The 21,164-nt window shown below is 36.7% G+C and overlaps 1 protein-coding gene across 1 annotated transcript in view; it reads right to left on the bottom strand.

The window, feature by feature from the left end:
* Positions 1-20,409, bottom strand: part of LOC134535773 (mothers against decapentaplegic homolog 4) — a 193,658-nt gene extending 173,249 nt beyond the window's left edge. The window contains exon 1 of the mRNA XM_063375025.1: positions 20,064-20,409. Within this exon, the coding sequence (XP_063231095.1) occupies positions 20,064-20,118 (55 nt within the window). The 5' untranslated portion in view covers positions 20,119-20,409. The remainder of the gene's footprint in view (positions 1-20,063) is intronic.
* Positions 20,410-21,164: the final 755 nt, after the last annotated feature.

The following is a 21,164-nucleotide window of genomic DNA, read 5'->3' on the forward strand; positions in this document are numbered from 1 at the left end:
ATACTGCAAAACACAAATGATGAAATACCTGAAAATCAACAAGACAATAGCCTGCCAAAAAGGTCAGTCATAGTTAAGCAAGTCTGCACCACACGTTGGGAAGGCCGACTTGCTCCAATTCGCAATCTCCGAAAAGCCCTGCCAAAAATCATTGATGTTCTCAAGTGCATCAAGTCAGAAAGTAAAAATGGCAGTAAGAAATGTGACTGTGATGGTCTTTTGAGTCATATATCAAAATTTGATTTCATTGTAATACTTGTTATATGGGAAAACATTCTAACGTTGCTGAATATAACAAGCAAATACTTGCAAAAGGCAGATTGTGATATTTTGACTGCAGCTGATATTCTCCAGTTTTCGACCAAGAATATACAGAATATGAGAGCAAATGAGTTCAGCAGTTTCATGGATGAAGCCATACAACTTGCAAGTAAATTGGGAGTTTCCGTGCAACTCTCCGAAAAATGACAAAGAAGAAAGGTATCATTTTCGGATGAGTTAACTAAATATGAGCCAATTACAGACAAGAATAAAGCTTTCGAAGTTAATATCTGCAACAGAATGTTGGACAGGATCATTGCAAGCCTTTCCGAAAGATTTGAAGGCCTTAGAGACGTAGCAAAATGTTTTCATTGATGTATCCCTGCCGACTCATGAAACTAAGTAGCAATGATTTACAGAAATCCTGTGAACAGCTGACGATACATTACGAGCGGGACTTGGCCAGTGGCCTCTATTCCGAGCTTCTTTCTTTCTTTCTTTAAGAAACATCCTGGCTGACAAACTTCCACCAAAATCTAAACTCAAAGATGTAATTCAAATAATTGTAAACAATGACTTGCAGGAATCTTTCACAGAATCCTTTACGGCATATAAATTGTTATTCACTATTCCAGTTTCAATAGCCTCATGCGAAAGAAGTTTCAGCAAGCTGAAACTCATCAAAAACTACTTGCGATCCACCATTGCCCAAGAACGGTTATCTGGACTGGCAATACTCTCAATATAAAGTGACATTGCTCGCAACCTATCTTTTAATACAGTTATAGAGCAATTTGCCGCTATTAAGGCACGTCGCCTGCACTGAAAAAATTTCTCAGTTTATGTATACAGTTCTTCTGCAAAAATAAATTTTTATTTATATCTTATTTTGTGGTATGATCCATAAAATATTTTCATTGTAAGATTTAAAAATAAGTACAGTGAAGATTGTTAAGTTGGATTTGTTTAAAATAAATTTATTTTCTTGAAGAATATTATTATATGCTAAAAGTATACTATTTCTGCTTTTGGGACTATTAGCACTATTGAAAAAGGGTTAAACGTTGTAAAATATATGTAAAACTTACTTTTTTCAATTGGAGAAATTGAAAAATTGTCAACACGTGTATGTTTAAAATTTACACCAACAACATGGTAAAATTACTGAAGTATTGATATTAATAATAAAACTTTTTGTCTATTATTGATTTTTTCCTTCAATCACCTAATAATGACGGGGTTGGGGGGGGGCGAAATTTTATAACCTCACCCCCCACTTTTTAAGGCTGTGCACGGCACTGATTGCAATGGCATATTCGTGTGAGTACCAAAATGAGATTCAGTCTGCTTACTCTGCTTTATGGTCACATGAAAGTGTGCATCTGTTCACTGCTGCTCTGACACCAAAGATAAACTTGATGTAAGTTTTTGGACATACGCCATTGCTAAGAACTTTTTCTGTTGAAGAAAAACTAATAAATAAAATAATTTTTTTTTCTATTAGTTTTTCTTCAACAGAAAAAGTTCTCAGCAATGGCGTATGTCCAAAAACTTACATCAAGTCATGCACTCCCATTGCACAAATCTTTTAAAGATAACACCAAAGATAAAGGAAAAGATACTGTGTATTGCTTCATAAATGAGTTGTACGACTTAATTTTTGCAACTCCAAACACAATTAATGAATTTCAAGAGATTATATTTAGTGATGGGCCATCATCTGAGTTTAAAAATAAATTTATGGTAAAGTTACTAACAGATTTAACACAAGTTTGCCAAAAACTTAACATGGAAATATTTTGGTACCAGCCATGGAAAAGGAGTTGTGGATGGAGCCGGAGGAAGAGCTAAATTGCTAGTAAGGCAAAAATCCATGAGTAAAGCTGAAAATTTTGTAATACAGAGTTCTTCAGAATTTGCCAGCACTGCTTCTCAACTTATGCCTTCAACAACCGTGCTTCATATTAGCCAAAGTGAGATAGACAGTTTAATCAAAACCATCACACCATGGTCAGCAGTCGGTGCAGTTAACGGTATCCAGATGATTCATGTTGTTAAAAGTGATGTTGATGGTAAAGTTTCCTTTTGCATGCTTTTGGTTTGATAATCTTTAAAAGCATGTTTCTTTAGTTTTTTAAACTATATTTATTTTTAACTTTTTAGTTTGATATTCTTTAAAAGCATGTTTTTTTAGTTTTTTAAACTATATTTTTCCATTCAAACTCAGATAAGCATCCTAGTTTTGTTGTAAATAATGACATTCATGATGTGAATGATGGAATGTTAAGCTTAAATAAAGGAGATTGGTGTAAAGTAATTTACGATAACAATTTTTTCCCAGGTGAAGTGCTCAACATCTCTCATTCTGAGATTCAAGTTAGTGTAATGATTCCTGCAGGAAACCACTGGAAGTGGCCTTCAAAACCAGACATTTTATTTTATAAAATGGCCAATGTGAAGAAGAGTCTGGGTCCACCAGAAGTAACTAGCTCACGAGGACAATTTAAATTTATTGATTTTTGAAGTACTGTACCATATGTCTTAATATTGTGTAATGCTTATGATAGGTTGATTGTATGTTTGCTGTTTGTGAAGTAGTGTGTGTGTGTATATATATAAATATGTTTAGTATTTTTAGTGAATAAATTGTTCTATGAACTGTTCCAGGTAAATAGGTATGAGACAGCCTGATTCATCTATGAGTATTTGGTTTTAATAAGGGAATGAAATTTTGCTGAGTGAATTTGGTCACATAAGTAACAGATGTTCGTCACACACGTAACATCAATACATGAGTTTATTGTGAAAGTACATACTAGGAAAGCAATGTGTTTCATGTTACAATGTATATTAGTCCATACAGTGGACTACATCACTATAATTTTTATTTTTATTTTATGCAATCAGATTCACAGTAAAAATGTAACTTTCATAAGAGTGTAAGATATTTCAAAATCTCTGAGTCACACACGTAACAAAAAAGTAAAATCTTTTAAAAAATACTTATAAATTTATTTAATCTGTTCCAAGCATCAAGTTTTATTAACAAATGTGTAAAGTGTCCATAAATCATGTTTTGAACACGAAAGCAACAATCTTAAGAGTGCGTGGGAGATAATATTTTCTCGCGCGCGGTCAGTTGAAGTGGTTCATTCTTTCCTCGTAGGATAGTGTCTCGTTCGGCCGCCACGAGCGTACGTAGCGTATCCATGCGGACATCCCGCGAACTAGTAGGAAAATGGAATGCCACCGGGGGGGGGGGGGAGGGGGGGGGGGTGGAGTATGGTGTGAGATAGAAAGAAGAATGAAATACAGCTGATAGGAGTGGGATGAGTCACCTGAAGCAGCGGCTTTGTGATGTGCTGAAGCACAAGAGAAGACACGACACTGGACTATCACGCCCGTTTCACACATAACCAGACAGAGCGGATAGAACATTTTTTTTTTAGTTTAAAGGAACGCCTATTTTATGCTTAACTCTTTCGGCGTCCATTTTATAACCTTCTTTACGCTTCGTGGATGTTACTGTGTGATACACCACTTCGTTTAAATAAAAACTGTACAACAGTTCTGGTACATAAATATTACAAAGCGAAACAACAAAAAATAGAACTTTAGATACAAGTCTACCCTACATACCTAATAGATTAGTATTGTCATCTGCCTGACAACTGCAGAACGAAACTTCTTATTTATACCTTTTTTAATACACTTGACATTTCTGACTCGTGTTTTGTAACAAATGTACCGTTGATTTGTAGAGAATAAAACACAACATAATTTGTTAATAGTTCGAGAAAATAACAGCATATTAAACTCTGAAAAATCTGCGATCTCTGCACTTTCAGCATTACAAAATATCGGCTTGACCTCAACTTTTTCGGCTCTTATCGCGCGAGGTGGCATACCAATGGCGCGTCCTGATAGGCTGAAACAGTTTTCCGCTGTCTTGTTGGCGTTGTCTGGCTGACCCGAATTACTAGACACTGGCTCAGGCAAATGAAGCTGAACTACTCCAGGAAATATCATCCTAATCAGTTTGCTAGTGTACTATTTTCTACATGAACATTTGCTAATTGTTTCTCCAAATTTCGTTTCGAAGATTAAAAAAAACATGTAGTCCGTGTAGTCTATGTTTTTGATTGAAAAGTCAAACAACAATTTGTCTTTTTTTTTTTCCCGCAATGGACCTAGATACTAGTTTCTATATTTTCTTTAAATCCAAATGTCCATACTTTAATTTTACTTTAATTTTACTTTTATAAATGTATGTTGTGTATAATTAAGTATACCTTTTTTTATCGATCAACATAATATTTGCTCCGTAACCAATTAAGTGAACTTAAAAGTGAATGTTACTGGCATTACAGTATATTACACATAAATTAATATTGCAATCACAACTGGTAATCATAATTTAAACAGAACTACTATAATCTATTTCACTGTCCGAATTTTGACGTTTAGCTTGTAAGAAAGGTCTCTGTAAACAGGATTGCAAAGATCTTATTTTACCAGAAAACTATTGGACTGCCAGAAACTTTTTAAAATGTGAACGTCAAAATTCGGACAACATGGACTTTATCTCAATGGAAGTTATTTCTGAATACAAATATTACCATATCAGTTTTTCAAAATTGAATGACAGTTCACTATATAATCATTGTGTTATGTTGAAATTGAGCCAACTTTTCGCTACAGAAAGAAAACGTATGTCTCTTCTCATATAACGTAGAACATGGTCGTGGTAACTACCCACCTATATACTACCTCTGAAGGTACAATTACTGAACTCGCATTCGCGGTGGCCTGGGTTTCAAACCTTTTCCAGCGAGTCTTGTAATATTTTAAGTAGTATATCTATATTGCGGCAAATATTAGACTAAATTATGTGTCGTTAAGAGCCATGGCCATCTATGGTGGAAGGCCGCGGCCTAAGGTGTGGGAGGGCTTGCTGCCTGTCGCTCAGTGGCTGTTCTGTAATTGAAGCTACCGTATATCTAAATATGATACCGAGAATATAACAGCTAATGAGCGACAGCCATTAACCCTAGCACAGCGTGGCCTTTCAATAAAGATGCCCACGAAAGAGTCCATCGAAAATTATTATTGAAACATGGAATTAATTTGAGTGAAAAATTATGTATTACTTTAGATTATTTTTTGTTCATGTTACATAGCATTTTCTTTCCATAGGATAGTCATAGGTTCAGCAACTTAACCAAAGTAAGTTTACTCTTAGTTATTGAGCACTATATATATATATATATATATATATATATATATATATATATATATATATATATATATATATATATATATATATATATATATATATATATATATATATATATATATATATATATATATATATATATATATATATATATATATATATATATATATATATAGAATACATATATACACGAGTATCTAAAACATACGTACAAACTTCGGCAGGCTGTTTCTGGAAAGAATACAAGACGAAAGCCTAATAACCACTTTACTCATTACTCATAAATCGAATTACGAACCTCCGAAAATGGAATTTTCCATATCTTGGAATTAACATCATCAGTAAGTAAACTGTGGCATATGATTTTTTAGGAAGGAAACTGTACACCTTGCAAACGTGCTTTGTAATAGCCAGCCCCGGTTTTTTAAATTTATTATTAGCTTTTCAGGTGATAAAATTTGCTAAAACAGAAATGCCGTTATATTTATTGAAGGATGTTCATTACAACCCACGTATCTAGTGGTGAAAAATTTGCCTTCTACAAAATCATCAGACGCAGTGCAATTTATACAAGAATAGGAAAATTTGATTTTTGGGGGTTCAAAACTCCGAATCCATTTACGAGAAAATTATGGTACACAGGTTTTCGTCCTGTATTTTCGCCAGGAATATTCTGCCAGAATTTGTCAGTATGTTTTAGATACACGTTGTATATAGAATACATTAGAAAGTTTACATATATACCTATATATTTATATAGAATACAGTAAAAATTTTACACATATAATATATAGAATACATTACTAACTTAAAAAATGTATAGGCCCTATAGAATACTTTAGAAAGTTGACATTCTGTGTTCAGCCCTTGCAAGAATCGAAGTTTTACAAATCGCATCCACAACCAGACGAAGGTACTATCTGGGTTATTTACCGAAGGTGCCTGACCCTGGAGGACCTTGACCCTTACCTGTAACACCATATTTTAACATTTATCTTGGTCTACATTTACCTTCACCTAGAATTACCCTGGCCTATACCCCGAACACCGCACCTAAAACCAAACTGAAGGATTTTTGGCTCATTTGGGTATGTAGTAAAGATCAAGGTCACATAGTCGTGTATGTATTAATAAAAAGTCACGAAAATGAAATATTGTCAGTAACATTAAATTTGGGGGAAAGACAATATTTCAAAAATGTTATGTGTTATGGGGTCAAAGGGTCAGAGTCTCTTGGCGTAGTGCAGCATGTCTGTAATTGCATAGGTGAAGCACCTTTATTGACTCAGTTTGCATGAGTCATTTTATGCAGTCTCGGTTTTTCACCAAAATGAGCCCAAAATCCTCCATGTTGGTTTTCGGTAAGGTAGTAAGGGTTGAGGTCAGGTTCATTCGAGGTCAAGGTTAGAGGCTAGTGTTAAAGATCTGGGTCAAGGTCACCCAGGGTCACGTTCCCTCGGTCAGTGACTTGGCAAGTTACTCCACCTGGCTCCACTTGCATTCAAACATGCTAAATGTTACTTTTGTGTAACTAGAGAATTTGACGTGAAATAAATTAATGTTGCAGATAAATTCAAACCTATAATGTCGGTTTTTAAATAAATTAAATGAAATTATACAAATGCTTTGAATATTAACGGATCATTAGCTCCATTTTGAATACAAATAGTGAACGAACGGTGAGCGATTGTTAGTGTCGCTAGTGGCTTTAAGTATTGGAGCCTACGGAGCTGTATTTGATGTTCTGAAACATTGTTAGATAGAGTTATAAAGATAAGTGTTAGTAACGGTTGTTCTTTAATTTCATTATATCTTCGGGGTATCGAATTGCTTCGAAGCTGTAGGTTCCAACAATTCTTTGAGCGATAAAATACATAAACTTTCCACCAATAAGTTTTTTAAATTTACTATATAAAGTACGTCAATATTTATTTTTAAATAAAGCATAGTCTTAGTAGAAAACCACATATGATACCACAAATTAACGATTAATTGTTAAAGAAGCTGGAATAGTTTTTACAATGTTCTCAGTATCAGTCGCGGTGAAAATTACGATTATTGTAATGTACTCGCACAAAACAGAACAAGAGTACAAAAAGGCTTCACCACCAAAAGTAGTACACATTAAATAATTGAAGCTATATCAGCTCGTAAGATTCGTTTACTGTGCCCAAAAGTTTGAAATACTCCTCACTTACAAATAAGTGTAACTATGTTACACCGCGTACTGGTACAAACATTTCGGGACCAATAACATTTTACGATGTAATTATAATATTCTATTAAACTGTACTGCTCCCCCGTGTATCCGACATCCAGTTATCCGGAACTACAGTTATGAGGAAAACATCTGCTGGCCCGTACAACCTCACAACACAACACGATGCCCTCCTCCCTTTCCTTTTTCCCCTCCGTCAAACCCATAACACCCATTCACTTGCCTTTTATGGTAGACGCGGTAGTTGCTTACAGCGCTACACCTTATCTTTCAGGTCGCACGTCGACCTCGGCCGGCCGCTAGTGCTATAGAGCATCCCACTATTAGATTGCAGTGTGGAAGAAAATGGGCGCATTCTCTCTCTCTCTAACACACGCCGATTGCCGTTAGCACTGTCCTTGTTTCTTCGTGCGTTGTTGCCAAATATCAAACGAAATTAAAATTTTAATTTTTGGACCAGGATATTGTATAGCATCGAAATACGCATCAGGCAATGCTTATTTTGAATACTTAACAATATTTTAAGTGTCCGAAAAAATTAAAAAACATAACTTATTCGCTGCGAACTGTGTTGAAGTATTCCGATATGTTTCACATAAAAAAAAAACCTAGATGTGTATTTCATTCAGATTTTTTTTATTAATAAATTAATGTCTTAGGACGCCACCGAACAAATGTTAAGACAAAAACTGTACAGGTTTCACTTGAATAATTTTTTTAATATATTGAAATGCATTTTCTCACAAACTGACACATCAAAAAGTTGACCAGCGGAAAAATTTTTTTCTATTTAAGATATATGGGGGACAAAAGCGTGAAAAATGTTCACAATGAATTGAATTAGTTTTTAAAAGCAGCTCCATCTCAATTGCTTCTACAGTTTCCGTGGAAATAGCTGTTAAAGATGTGTCTTATCAGTACAAGAGCGCGCGCTGCCGTCGTAAGAGGAAACAGGGTCGTGTGTTTAGATAAGTGGGGTTCTGTCCTACAAGCAATTTCAAATACATGGCTTCCTTAGTCAATAAAAATATTTTAATCGATTCTTGAACATAATATATAAAATGTATGAAATAAATACGAAGGAATTTAATAGCGATCATGGTACAAAATTTTGAATTATTTTTCTATCCTTCTCAACACCAAGCATCTTATCAAACATTGTTTTAGACAAAGTTTTGGAAAATAATTATGATATTTACAAACAATTTAAACAGATTTGATAAGGTGTATACTAAGGCAGTTACGTTTTTTTTTGTCCGGTGAAAATTTTTTTCGAACCCATGCAGTTATGGCTAATTGTATCAAAAATTTATTTAGAAAACATTTTTCTGTATTAGGTACTCCGAGTTATCATACGTTAAAACGGATTGGATATTATTCATATTATGGGAGTTGTTGCGATTTTTCTGTTTTTTGAAAAAATCTTCCCCAGTTTCGAACCAATTGTTCGGATTTTTCCCATAAATTACTCGACCGAGAATTTCCATTACCGTATTTTATTTATCATTTTGGACATGACTTGTCCAATAATACGGCATTTATCGGGTCCATGAAAATGTGACACACACACACATATATGGGATTTTTAAAACATAAAAGAAAACTATAAGAAATTTTCGTCTACAATAGGTAGTTTTTATTTGAAATTTACATAAAAGTGGCATTATTACAAATTTATATGTGTAATAGTATCAAATATTATAAATTACGATATGATTTCTTAAAATGCTTCTTGTTCGATCCAAATTACAAAGACACACATCTCCTGAAATTCGTAATGTGTTAGAGATTTGGCAACAGCGCGCGCCATAAGCTGTGTACTACAATCTAAGAGTGGGACGGGCTATAGATAGTGAACTGGCAATGCAGTTGTGCCGTATATATATATATATACGTTTAGTATTTGTTTATACTGTGTTATGTGATGTCAGCAACAATAAACATTAGTGTGTGTCCAGATGTAGCAATCCAAAATATGTAATGACCAAAAAGAATCCTGGATAAATGTTTTAAATTCTTTAAACTAATGTTTTTAATAGACGCGATATATAATTGTAATTTGATAAGTTTCCATTCACGTGTGACATTTCAAGAGTAGTATTGCATAAGGGTGTACGAACGTTCGAAATTTCGAACTCGAACCGAACTTTAAAATAGTTCGGTTCAAGTTCGTGTCAACAAATTTGGGTTCGAGTTCGTTTTTTTGTGACAACACTAAAACTTGTTAGTTTCTACATTTTAATAATACTAGAACCACGATTTAACGTATGCTCACGGCAAGGGCACCCATATGGCAGTTTGTAGGGGGGGCCCAGACTATATGATAGTTTGTAAGGGGGGGGGGCAGACCAAAAATTGACTAAAAGTGTCAAACATTACTCACAATTTGCCAAAAATCCTCAAAAAAGCCCATACATTTTTTCCTCTTCCAAAATGTTGGGGGGAGGGGGGCCACGGCCCTACCCTGCCCATGGGTATGGACGCCCTTGGCTCACGGTTCCAAGGATGGCATTCGTATCGCTGCCTTTGTAAAATCGGGGCAACGAGGAAACAAAAACCTCCGGCCGCAGCGTGTGCGTGGAATGCGCACTGGCCCGCCCCGCCAGCCCGGCGCCGCGAACTGTCTGCCCGCCCTCTCCCGCGACACCTTCCCACGCTGCGGCCGGTCTCGGATGCTACAGTCTCTGCGCTGCTGTTATTTGAAATATTCAGATACATGGAAAGTGTTATACACTCGTTTTAAATATTTTGGAATCAAAAACAAACTAATATCATCAATTTAAAAATAAGTTACCTAACTTTTATTTTTCCGCCTTGCAGAAAGAAGTCAGTTTCCTTTGTCACTATTCTTTTTAAAACGCGTCTTATTGCCACCAATTGCAGCGTTTCCCACCTATTTCAATTTAAAAATGTGGCTTCGTGGTAGCGCGATACAACAAAACAAGTAGTGACGACCTCCGACATGTGCGACATCTGTTATGTGTTACTGCAATGAACCTCTGCGTGCGGAGTGCCCGACATCTGCGTGAACTACGATGTGTAAAATTCGTTCTTCGTATACCGATTACAAAGGTTACGGCGGAACAGATTTTTCAGCTGGTATTGCTTCTAAATGCATCCTGCTGTTTCTAACTCATGCACACATATGTGTTGTATAATATTATTATTTTGTTTCCCATTTCCAGTCAAATTATACTAGCATTCGTCTACTAAACTTCGCCGTTTTTAGGAATAATTAGTTAATAAAATAAGACGCATACCGAAATTTCGAGTAATAACATTTTAAGATCCATCCTTACTCTGTAAATAATATTTTACCAAAATCCAATTTATGTCATGGCATTTACAGAATCTGCTCCACCGCAAACGTTGATTTTGCTGCTCGGAACCACATGTATTGCGCACTCTTAAATGTAAAAAGTTAAGATCAAACACAAAAAATTTCCTCCTAGTCACACACGTAACACTGGTTTGGTCCGTTGACACATTAGAAACACTTCCAGCCATTTTTAGTGACAGTCAATAATGACTAGATACTTTCCAGCATCATCATATTGGTTGTGTCCGTGTGCAACCTGATTCTTCAAACCAATCTGAACAGTGGAAAACCATCAGTCTCAACCATGTACAAGAGGTTTGCCCTTTTTAGGTCCAAATATGTCAAAAAATGTTGATTGTTATTTACCAAACTGAATTTTCTTCCAAAAAAATATACCTATGTAAAATTTCTTCAACTGGATCAGAAACTGTGAATCAGATTTTCCTTTTACTGTGACGGTTCAACAGGCAAATACTAGTGGTCGCTGTTTCCCAACCGGGTAGCACTGAGGTATGACTGCTCCGAGACCATAGTCAGACCCCTTCACAGACAGTCGTAGAGGATGTGTATGATCACAGTGAGCCAAAGTTATATTTTTTTGAACTATCAGTTTCAACTTCTTGAATGCCTTAGTATACTCTTTACCCCAAAACCAAAGTACATCTTTTTTTCAGAAGATGGCAAAGGGGACAGAAGATAAATCTGGAAGAAATATAGCCAGAAGAACTACAACTTCTAAGAAACTCTGAAGTACTATAAAGTTTTTTTGGCTCTAGTGCTTGAAGAACGGCATTCACTTTCACATTGGTAGTGTGAAGACCTGAACACAACTTGTAGGCCTATCTATTTTGAATACCAAATAGTCCAGATATTCCAGATCAAAATATTCAAAGTTAACACTTATCTTGCGAAAAAGTGAAACCTGCTGCCAAACGCTCATCTAGAACTGCGAACTCTCTCGCATATAGTTCTGCCGTGATTCAGGCTCCTATCAAGATATCATCTAGCAAAGCTGCTGTACTGTCCAATTCTTTCCAGCAAGGCATTAATTGACTTTTGAAATTTACTTTGAGCAGGGGCCGCTCTAAATGGTAGGGTGAAGGTTGTAATGGTTAGTAACTTCTATAATTCTTCACATACTTTCATTTGCTGATGTGCATGAGACAAGTCAAGTTTAGCAAATACCATACAGCCTGGCATTTTGTCAAAAACCAATTCCTGTCCTGTACCCAATACAAATTTATAAACATACCAAGTTCCAGATGTATGTCAAATTTGCAATGAAAGGCCAGTTCTCATATTCAAGCCACCCATGACTTAATACTCTCATTATTTTCCTTAGAAACATCATAAAACTTAAATCATCTTCCAAAACTTACTCAACAGGTGAAAAATATGCATCAAAAAATTGTAACAACTTATCAAAAAACAATTCTTTGGGTTTTTAGCACACCCAAATTTTCAATAACTTACAAGTGTCTACACCTAAAATATTTAGGACCAAGTTTCTTTCCCGCTTAACATTTTTGTTACAATTTGCTTTAAAAAAAACTGTGTGTTGATTGTTATCACTCCAAATACTTTTTACTTAGGTACCTACTCCAAAAATTCAATCATACTGAAAGCACCATCTTATTTTACCATAATTGAAAAACAAGCAATAATTATTCTGTATCATGTATACAGTTTTATCCCTTGATCCTGATGACATTAACCTATATATTTTTAACCTGTGGTACATGATGCTTGCTGTTTTAATGTAGTAGGTATGTCAAAAGATCCAAGCCAAACAAAAACATAAATATAATAAAACAAACAAATTACTTAGCCTACGTCAGATTTTGTGAATATTTTTTATTCATAGGTAATGAACTTATGATCATAATTCAGTCTCATAAAAGATTTTGTTATGTCCAGGATTTTCCTAAGCTGGATTAGGAATGGCTACTAGAGGTGTGTTATTACAAGCAAAGTTAAATTTTATCTTTACGTCTCCTTTAATTATTATCCTTTCAACAGTAAATAGGTAGGTACATTATAATTGATACAAATAGTTTCTTACACAAAATGCCTTTACATAGTTGAATAATTCGCTAAAACATGTATAATACTGATCCCAGCACCTGTAACATTCAATACTTGTACAAAATTATAAGCATAACATGAAACCATTATATTTTACATTATCAGGTCCCGCAATTGGACTCTCGCAAACCAAAGCTAGCCAGCTGTGAATGACAAAAAAGAGAGTCAAAAAGATACAGCGCATCATGCCTCAAACGGCTTAAAATATTAACGTAGACCAGACAACAATACAGAACTGGCAAAGCAAGATACAATTACAACAAAAAAATAATAATTGAAAAATTATTTAGCCACAAAACCGTACGTACCACAAGACAACTTGACATGGTTACCCTATTGCAGAATTCCAAACGTAATTTCCAAGTGGCAAGCCGAAACAAATAATTTAGAACTAATTTCAAAAGGCTACATAACGATCACATGACAAGAACAGGGCCACAGCCTGTTGGTGCCCAAGCACACAAACCCAAGTTCCGCGAAGAAGCTTACCATGACGAGAGCTCGCCAGCACCGTACCCCTAACTGACTTAAAGAGTTACAAAAAGAACTACATGCTGCTCAAATGCAAAGTGACCCGACACTGTCGGTAGCTACAGCTAAACAGGCCTCGAGACCCAGCGCCGAAAAACCTCGAATGCCGCGCCCCAGAAGGGGGACCGCGCAAGCGCAGTAATCCTGAAGGGTGGGGGGTTAATTACCAGTTGGAAGGAGAAGGAAGGGGTGACGAACACGCCGCGCCGAATTCAAAGTACATGACGTTGTCATTACATATTAAATTGAAACAGCAAGCATCAAGTAACAAGAGGATCAATTTACAAAAAATCATACCATTAGGATCAAAACATTAACTTGGATATATGATACAGAACTTTTACAGGGTTAGGTTAGCTACATTACTAGTACAAAGAAATCATTAGTACAGCTGAATAAGAATTACTAATTTATAATGTACCTAAACATACACTAACCATCCATTGATAAATATCTTACGTCACTGCTTTTCAGCAAAGTAAAACTAAAATTACGAAAAACCCCACTTGCAAAACTATATACGTTCTTGTATTTAACTTGAAAACAGTATTTAACAGAAAACATTCCTACTAGTTTCTGAGAAATCATTTTTGATTACACATTTCAATACCTGTGCATTGCCACTGCCACTGCAACTGTGTTGGAAGAAACTAATTACATCATAGCAAAGACACTTCGTTTATTTACTTCTTCACTTACAAAGCTCACTCACATAATTTTATACATCGATGACAACTAAAAAACAATGCAGGGCTGCAACTCCAACACATGAAATATCACTAATATAATAATTTACTTCCCAACACTTCCCTTTAAATTATTAATAGTTATATGTGTGCATATATATACACATATATATATATATATACATATATATATGTATCATATATGTGTATCATAAGGTACAATGCACTAGACAAGACCCATTTCAATCAAAAATTTGCAATGTTTCTCCTTTGACAAAGGTTTTGTCAGCATGTCCGATACCATTTGTTCAGTAGGTAAATAACATACTTGGATGGTCTTTTGCTGGACATGTTCTCTCAGGAAATGGTAACGTATGTCAATGTGCTTAGACCTCTGACTCGCGACTCTGTTTTTTGACAGACAAATGGCCCCTCTGTTATCACAATATATGATGGATGGTCCAACCTCCTGAGGCTGCAATTCTTTTATCAATTCCCTAAGCCACAGAACCTCTTGGACAGTGAAACTGAGTGCTATATATTCTGCTTCCACCGTGCTCAGTGCCACTGTTCTTTGTTTCTTGCTGTGCCAGGAGATTAGACCCCCCATGAATTTAGAACTACAACCTGTTACTGAGTGCCTCCTGTTATTTTCGCTGCCCCAGTCTGCATCACTGAAAGCAATCATTTCCGGGTCAGAGTTCCTGTCATATTGCAGTTTCAGATTCTTTGTACCATTCAGGTACCTGAGGATGCGTTTAACGGCAACCCAATGACACATCATTGGATTACTGTTGAACTGACTGACGCAATTTACAGCTTGTGCAATGTCGGGCCTAGATATCTGACACAAATACAACAAACTACCAACCGCCTGCTGAAAAGGAACCTCTGTGTCATCTTTCTCGCTTTCTTCATAGCACTCATCACCTTCACTAAATTCTGTTGTATTTCTCGGAGTTCCCTGAAGTTTCACACCTAAATCCATGGGAGTTGCGACGGGCTTACTGTCAGACATTTTGAAGCGTACAATGATCTCGTCGATATAGGGGCGTTGATCAATCCATAACTTGCCAGAGACACGATCCCTGGTGATGGACATCCCGAGGCAATATTTGGCTTCCCCTAGGTCCATCATGTTGAACTTCATTTCAAGGCTTGACTTAACCATGTTTTTAAGATTTTCGTCGTTGGAGAACAACAGGAGGTCATCAACATATATAGCGACAACAATAACACTCTCGCCTTGATGTGTGAAGTAGATGCAAGGGTCTGCTTTTGATTGGTTAAGACCCATTTCGATGAGAACTTCATGGAGGCGTTGATTCCAACACCTACCACTCTGCTTTGGGCCATACATGGCCCTCCTCAGTCGCCAGACTTTGTTGTTTGGCTTTTCTCCAATTTCATCGGGTGGTTGTACGTAAATCTCTTCTTCGAGGAAACCATGTAGGTAAGCTGCCTTGACATCCATGTGTGCAATATTGAGATCGTCTTTCGTGGCTAGGGCAAACAGGTACCTGAGTGAGGAGTATTTGACAACTGGGGAGAACACATCTTCGTAATCTATACCTGGCCTTTGGCTACATCCTTTGACGACCAAGCGAGCTTTGTAATTTGGCTGATCTGAGGAGGAGTTCTTAAGCTTGAATACCCACTTGGTTTTCAAAGGTACTCTCCCTTTTGGTAAATCAGTCCACTCATATGTTTCATTGCATGAAAAAGATTTCAACTCTTCGTCCATTGCTGCTTTCCACTTCGAAGCCTGTGGACTCTCCAGAGCTTCCCTTGGAGTCAAGGGCTCATCTTTACCTGAAGCAAAGTATGATACAAAGTCCTTGTCACTTTTAGTTTTTCGGAGGCGTGTAGACCGTCGTAGGTGGAGTTCCTGTTCCAAAGGTTCCTTATCAGAAAAACCATAGAAAGGTTCTTCGGCACTGTCGGACATGTCTTCATTGGGATCACGGCTGTCATGAGTTTCTTGATCCTCACTAGTACCATCTACCTCACAACTCTCGTTTGGAAGATCAGTCAGGGGCATTGTTTAAACATCCTTGTTAGGGCTGTCTTGCGTGTGACTTCTTTCTGGTGGACTCATGACTAAAGGGTTGCTCTGGCTAAGCATTTTGCCTTCCAGAAAAATTACATCACGGCTGACAGTTATTGCTTTGGTGGTAGGGTTTATCAAGCGATATCCCTTTGTGTCTTCACTATATCCCACGAATTTCATCTTCTCAGAACGGGCGTCCCATTTTTTTCTCTTTTCTTTGGGTACTTGAACCATGGCTTCACACCCAAACAACTTCAGATGGCTCAGGTTTGGTTTCTTCTAGTACCAAGCTTCATACGGGGTTTGGCCTTGGAGGGCTTTGGTGGGACTTCTATTATTCAAGTATACCGCTGTTGTAACAGCTTCTGCCCAGTATTCTTTAGGGAGGTGAGCATCTTGTAATAAACACCTAGCCTTATCGACTGTCTTTCTAATTGACCGTTCTCCCACTCCGTTCTGTTGAGGTGTATAGATGACAGTCCTTTGGTGCCTTATGCCTTTCTCTTTTAGGTATTGTGACATTTTATAATTCACGTACTCCGTCCCGTTGTCTGATCGCAGCATTTTTATCTTCCTGTTGAGCTGGTTCTCTACCAACGCACAGTACTCTCTGAAAAAGTCAGGCACTTGATCCTTGGACTTTAAGACATAGACATGGGTGTACCTGGAATAGTCGTCCACTAAGATAAAGAAGTACCTGTTGCCTCCAAGGGAAGTGGTTTCCATCGGTCCGCACAAGTCCGTGTGAATCAATTCAAGTGGTTCCTTAGACCGATATTCACTTCTTTTGAAGGGCTGTCGACTGTGCTTCCCTAAAATGCACACTTCACAGGGTTTTGCACTGTATTAAACACTCTCGACACCGATGGCCATACACTTTAGTGAAGCCATATCTTTCCTGTTTAGGTGACCTAATCGCCTATGCCATAAATCCTGTTGTGAGGTGATGACACAGGCCCGGTGATTAGTTGGTGTAACAAGCTGGTAAACTCCTCCATGTTCTGTTGCTGTGGCAATAAGCTTGTCCTCGCTGTTGTAGATTTTTCCACCATCACCATCAAAAATGACCTTGTTGCCCTTCTGTACAATTTTGTTGACAGAGAGAAGGTTAGTGGTAATGTTTGGTGAGTAGAACACATCCCTAACCTCAACAACATCGTCTCTCCCAGACACTGAAACACTGATATTTATATTCCCCACTGATTCTGTTTTAATTGTCTCGCCATTCACAGTGAAGATTTCCAGCTCACTTTTATTTGAATCCTTAGAATGTCTGTACTTGGTGATGTGCATTGAGGCACATGAGTCTAGATACCAACGTTCACATTCATTTGATGAATTAGAGAATAAGCATGCAAGAAATGCACTTCGGTCCTCTCCCTCCATCCGTTTTCCTCTACCTTCACCAGTTCTAGTTTGGCTTCGGCACTCAGCCGCAAAATGTCCTACCTTGTTGCAATTATAACATCGGAATGTGTGAGGCCATCTCCTTTCAGGTTTGTTTACATTTAAGTAGTTCCTGTTGTTGCTGGCGGGATGTGTCTTATTTCGTTGACCACTGTAGAGTGCTGAATCTCCTGGTTTGCTTTCACTACATTTTACATCCTGCAAAAGCTTGATTTTAATGGTGTCTGCGGTAATCTGAGTACCAGAATTCTCTAATGCCATTATCATTGGTTTGTATTCGTCCAGTAGGCCTGCCAGCAACAACGTGCCAATCCATTCGTCTGAGATGTCAAATTTAATTTCCCGGAGCCGCTGTGCCGTAGATATAATTTGATTGACGTACTCTTCGACAGAACTGCAATTATCTAGCCGGGTGAGGATCAGTTGTCTGAGTAACCCTACCTTGCGAGTCAGTCCCGAGTCCTCGAACAAAGTTTGTATGGTGTCCCAAGCTTCTTTCGATGTACAGCATTTTTCAATGTGGTGGATTAGGTCCTTTTCCACCAGCAACGATATCTTCGCTAGTGCTTTACCGTCTTTTCGTTTTTCGTTTTCATCTGTGATACCCTCATTTACGACATCCCAGTGGTCATCCAGCTTTAAAAGGGCCCTCATGTGGAATTTCCAAGAACAGTAGTTCTCGTGCCCTTTTAATTTCTCAACGAAGTTCAATGCATTCGCCGCCATGATACTTAAGTTGCGGAAAAACAAACAAAACAAAATTAAAATATTCGCGTACGCACACGAATGTCTCCGATTTCTTTTTCAATTACAGTTCCTGGGCCCATAACCCATGTTGGAAGAAACTAATTACATCATAGCAAAGACACTTCGTTTATTTACTTCTTCACTTACAAAGCTCACTCACATAATTTTATACATTGATGACAACTAAAAAACAATGCAGGGCTGCAACTCCAACACATGAAATATCACTAATATAATAATTTACTTCCCAACAAACTGCCATTAATAGTCTGCCCACCCGTGTCGGTTTGTGTTTTGATTAACTTTATTCAAATATTTTGAATGGTCAATTAGGAAGGTTAGCTATATTAAAAATACTTTCAAACATTGAAGAAGTTTCGTTGGGTTAGTATAGCTACATTAAAAAAAACTATAAAATATTTCTTATGGTTGCTTAGGAATTACCAATTTAAGATGTGAATATCATGACCTAACCAACATTTCACTTGATTTTACAGTACTTTTAATGTCGCTATACTAACCCAACCAACCATCCACAATAATTCAAGGTATTTTTTACATTGCTAACATAACCCATTAATCGTTCGCTACTATGTGATTCATAAAATACTTAAAATGAAATGACTTAAAATATTATTTCAATGACATTTTGACAAACAACCAATACAAAGAAAATATAAACATTAATATTTCCCTACAACTGCAATATTCAAAATGCAGTTAACTACTTGTACTACAAAACAATACCTCCGTTGACTGAGCAGAAGTTAGCTTTATCCGGCGGCTCTATCCGGCCGTCCGGGACAGAGAGCTTGGGACACATGTATGAAGGTCACCATGTAACTGCTCTAACGTTATGACTCTTGTAAAATTATTAAAACTTGGTTGGAAATTGCCATATTTGTGTGGAATGACTTAAGCTGTTGTTGTCCCAAGCTCTCTGTCCCGGACGGCCGGATAGAGCCACCGAATAGACCTAACTTCTGCTCAGTCCTCCATTGCCTAAAGTTCTCAAAAATAAACAGAGAAACCCATATGGGTAAACAATAAATGACAGCAGCACCGTCCATGCATGGGTATTTTCATGTAAGTTGAAAGTGTAATTTCTCATGAACCATTATGTATTTATACACATGCTGTTTTTAGGGTAAATACAGTAATGTATTTAATGTTGAAAATGGTATTTTCGTAATTTTATTTTAACTTTCCGGAAAAGTCGCGACCTAAGATAGTTACAACCTTTAGTTAAAACAGTAAACTTCTGGTAGACGTCAAGATTCATTCTAAAACATGTAAGAAAATTAAAATTAAAATCTTTTTTCGAAAAAAAAAATATTATTAGAATAAAACCAATTTTTTTAGCATACAGTTGAAACTATAAAACACCCTTTCGAGGGACAATAAAGACACATTAGTAATACTAAAAATAAACATCCGAAAGGTTTTCACACAAACGCGGCTATCATTTACAAGTAACCTGTACTTCATTGTAGTGCCATAAAAATATGTTAAATAAATAATACCTTCTCGTCCTCCAGCCGATATTAGATGAGAGTTTCCAGATATGCCTACCATCATTGTTGAGTTTGTCTGCTAACAAGACGACTGACTAAATTCTATTTATTGTCATATAAAATTCACATTTGAAAAATACAATAAACGCCGCCGTGTTTTGATCAACACATGTGAAAAACTACATAATAGATACCCGTCAAGTGCTTCTTACTACAATACAATACGATTATAATAATATAAGGATACTTCAAAGTCTCCAGGGGGAAAATAAACTAAGTACGGTATGTTTACTACTCGAATAATAGCAATATTAAAAATTTAACAATGACCATTCATAAGTAGGTACACCAACCTTAGACCAACTATTTATGGTCTAAGACACCAACACAACTAAAATATATTTTAAAATTAATGACACGTTTTACTCGCCGTGCCATTTTAAACTTTCAAACATAAAAACTGACTTTTCCGTGTTATCTACCTAGAACAGTATGGTGTGTGGAATTGTTAGCGGTGGTATTCATATTTATGTCTTGAACAAATCCTTCGTCAAGAAATTCTTATTTTCTTTCTCATTTAAATATTTGGGTGCCATAGACGTTGCTTGAGATATTCTCAAGAGATCGCAAACAAGACAGTCTTAATGAAGACCATCTAATGATTGTCTTATATTTCTTATTTCCGAGAGGACATTTCTTGCATCAAAGTCATTGCTTGAGAACACCATCGCATAAGCATGTTTCATATTCGCTGAGACCTTGATTAACTGTTTATAGGACAAAAGGTTGGCAACAAACATTTAATGTTTATATTCAGGGAACAGCTTCTTTAGGTTGGTTTCAAACAATAGGAAATAATGTTTTCTATTTAATTATAAATTTTTGTCATACTTTTGGGGTGGTAAATTATCGTACCAGTGACCACCTGGGATATACTTTGATGCCATCCCCACTACCTCTGATTATTTAGACGTGATTTTTGTTCAGTTCGAGATCTCAGGGAAGGTTCGGCCTTGTGGCTAGAGGTAGGGGTCAACGCAGTAGGGCCCCCCGAGCTGTTAAGGCCGCTCGGGACGCCTGAATAATAACACAAAGCTTCTGAAGATAATT

Source organism: Bacillus rossius, chromosome 10 (assembly GCF_032445375.1).
Source record: "Bacillus rossius redtenbacheri isolate Brsri chromosome 10, Brsri_v3, whole genome shotgun sequence".
Lineage (NCBI taxonomy): Eukaryota > Metazoa > Arthropoda > Insecta > Phasmatodea > Bacillidae > Bacillus > Bacillus rossius.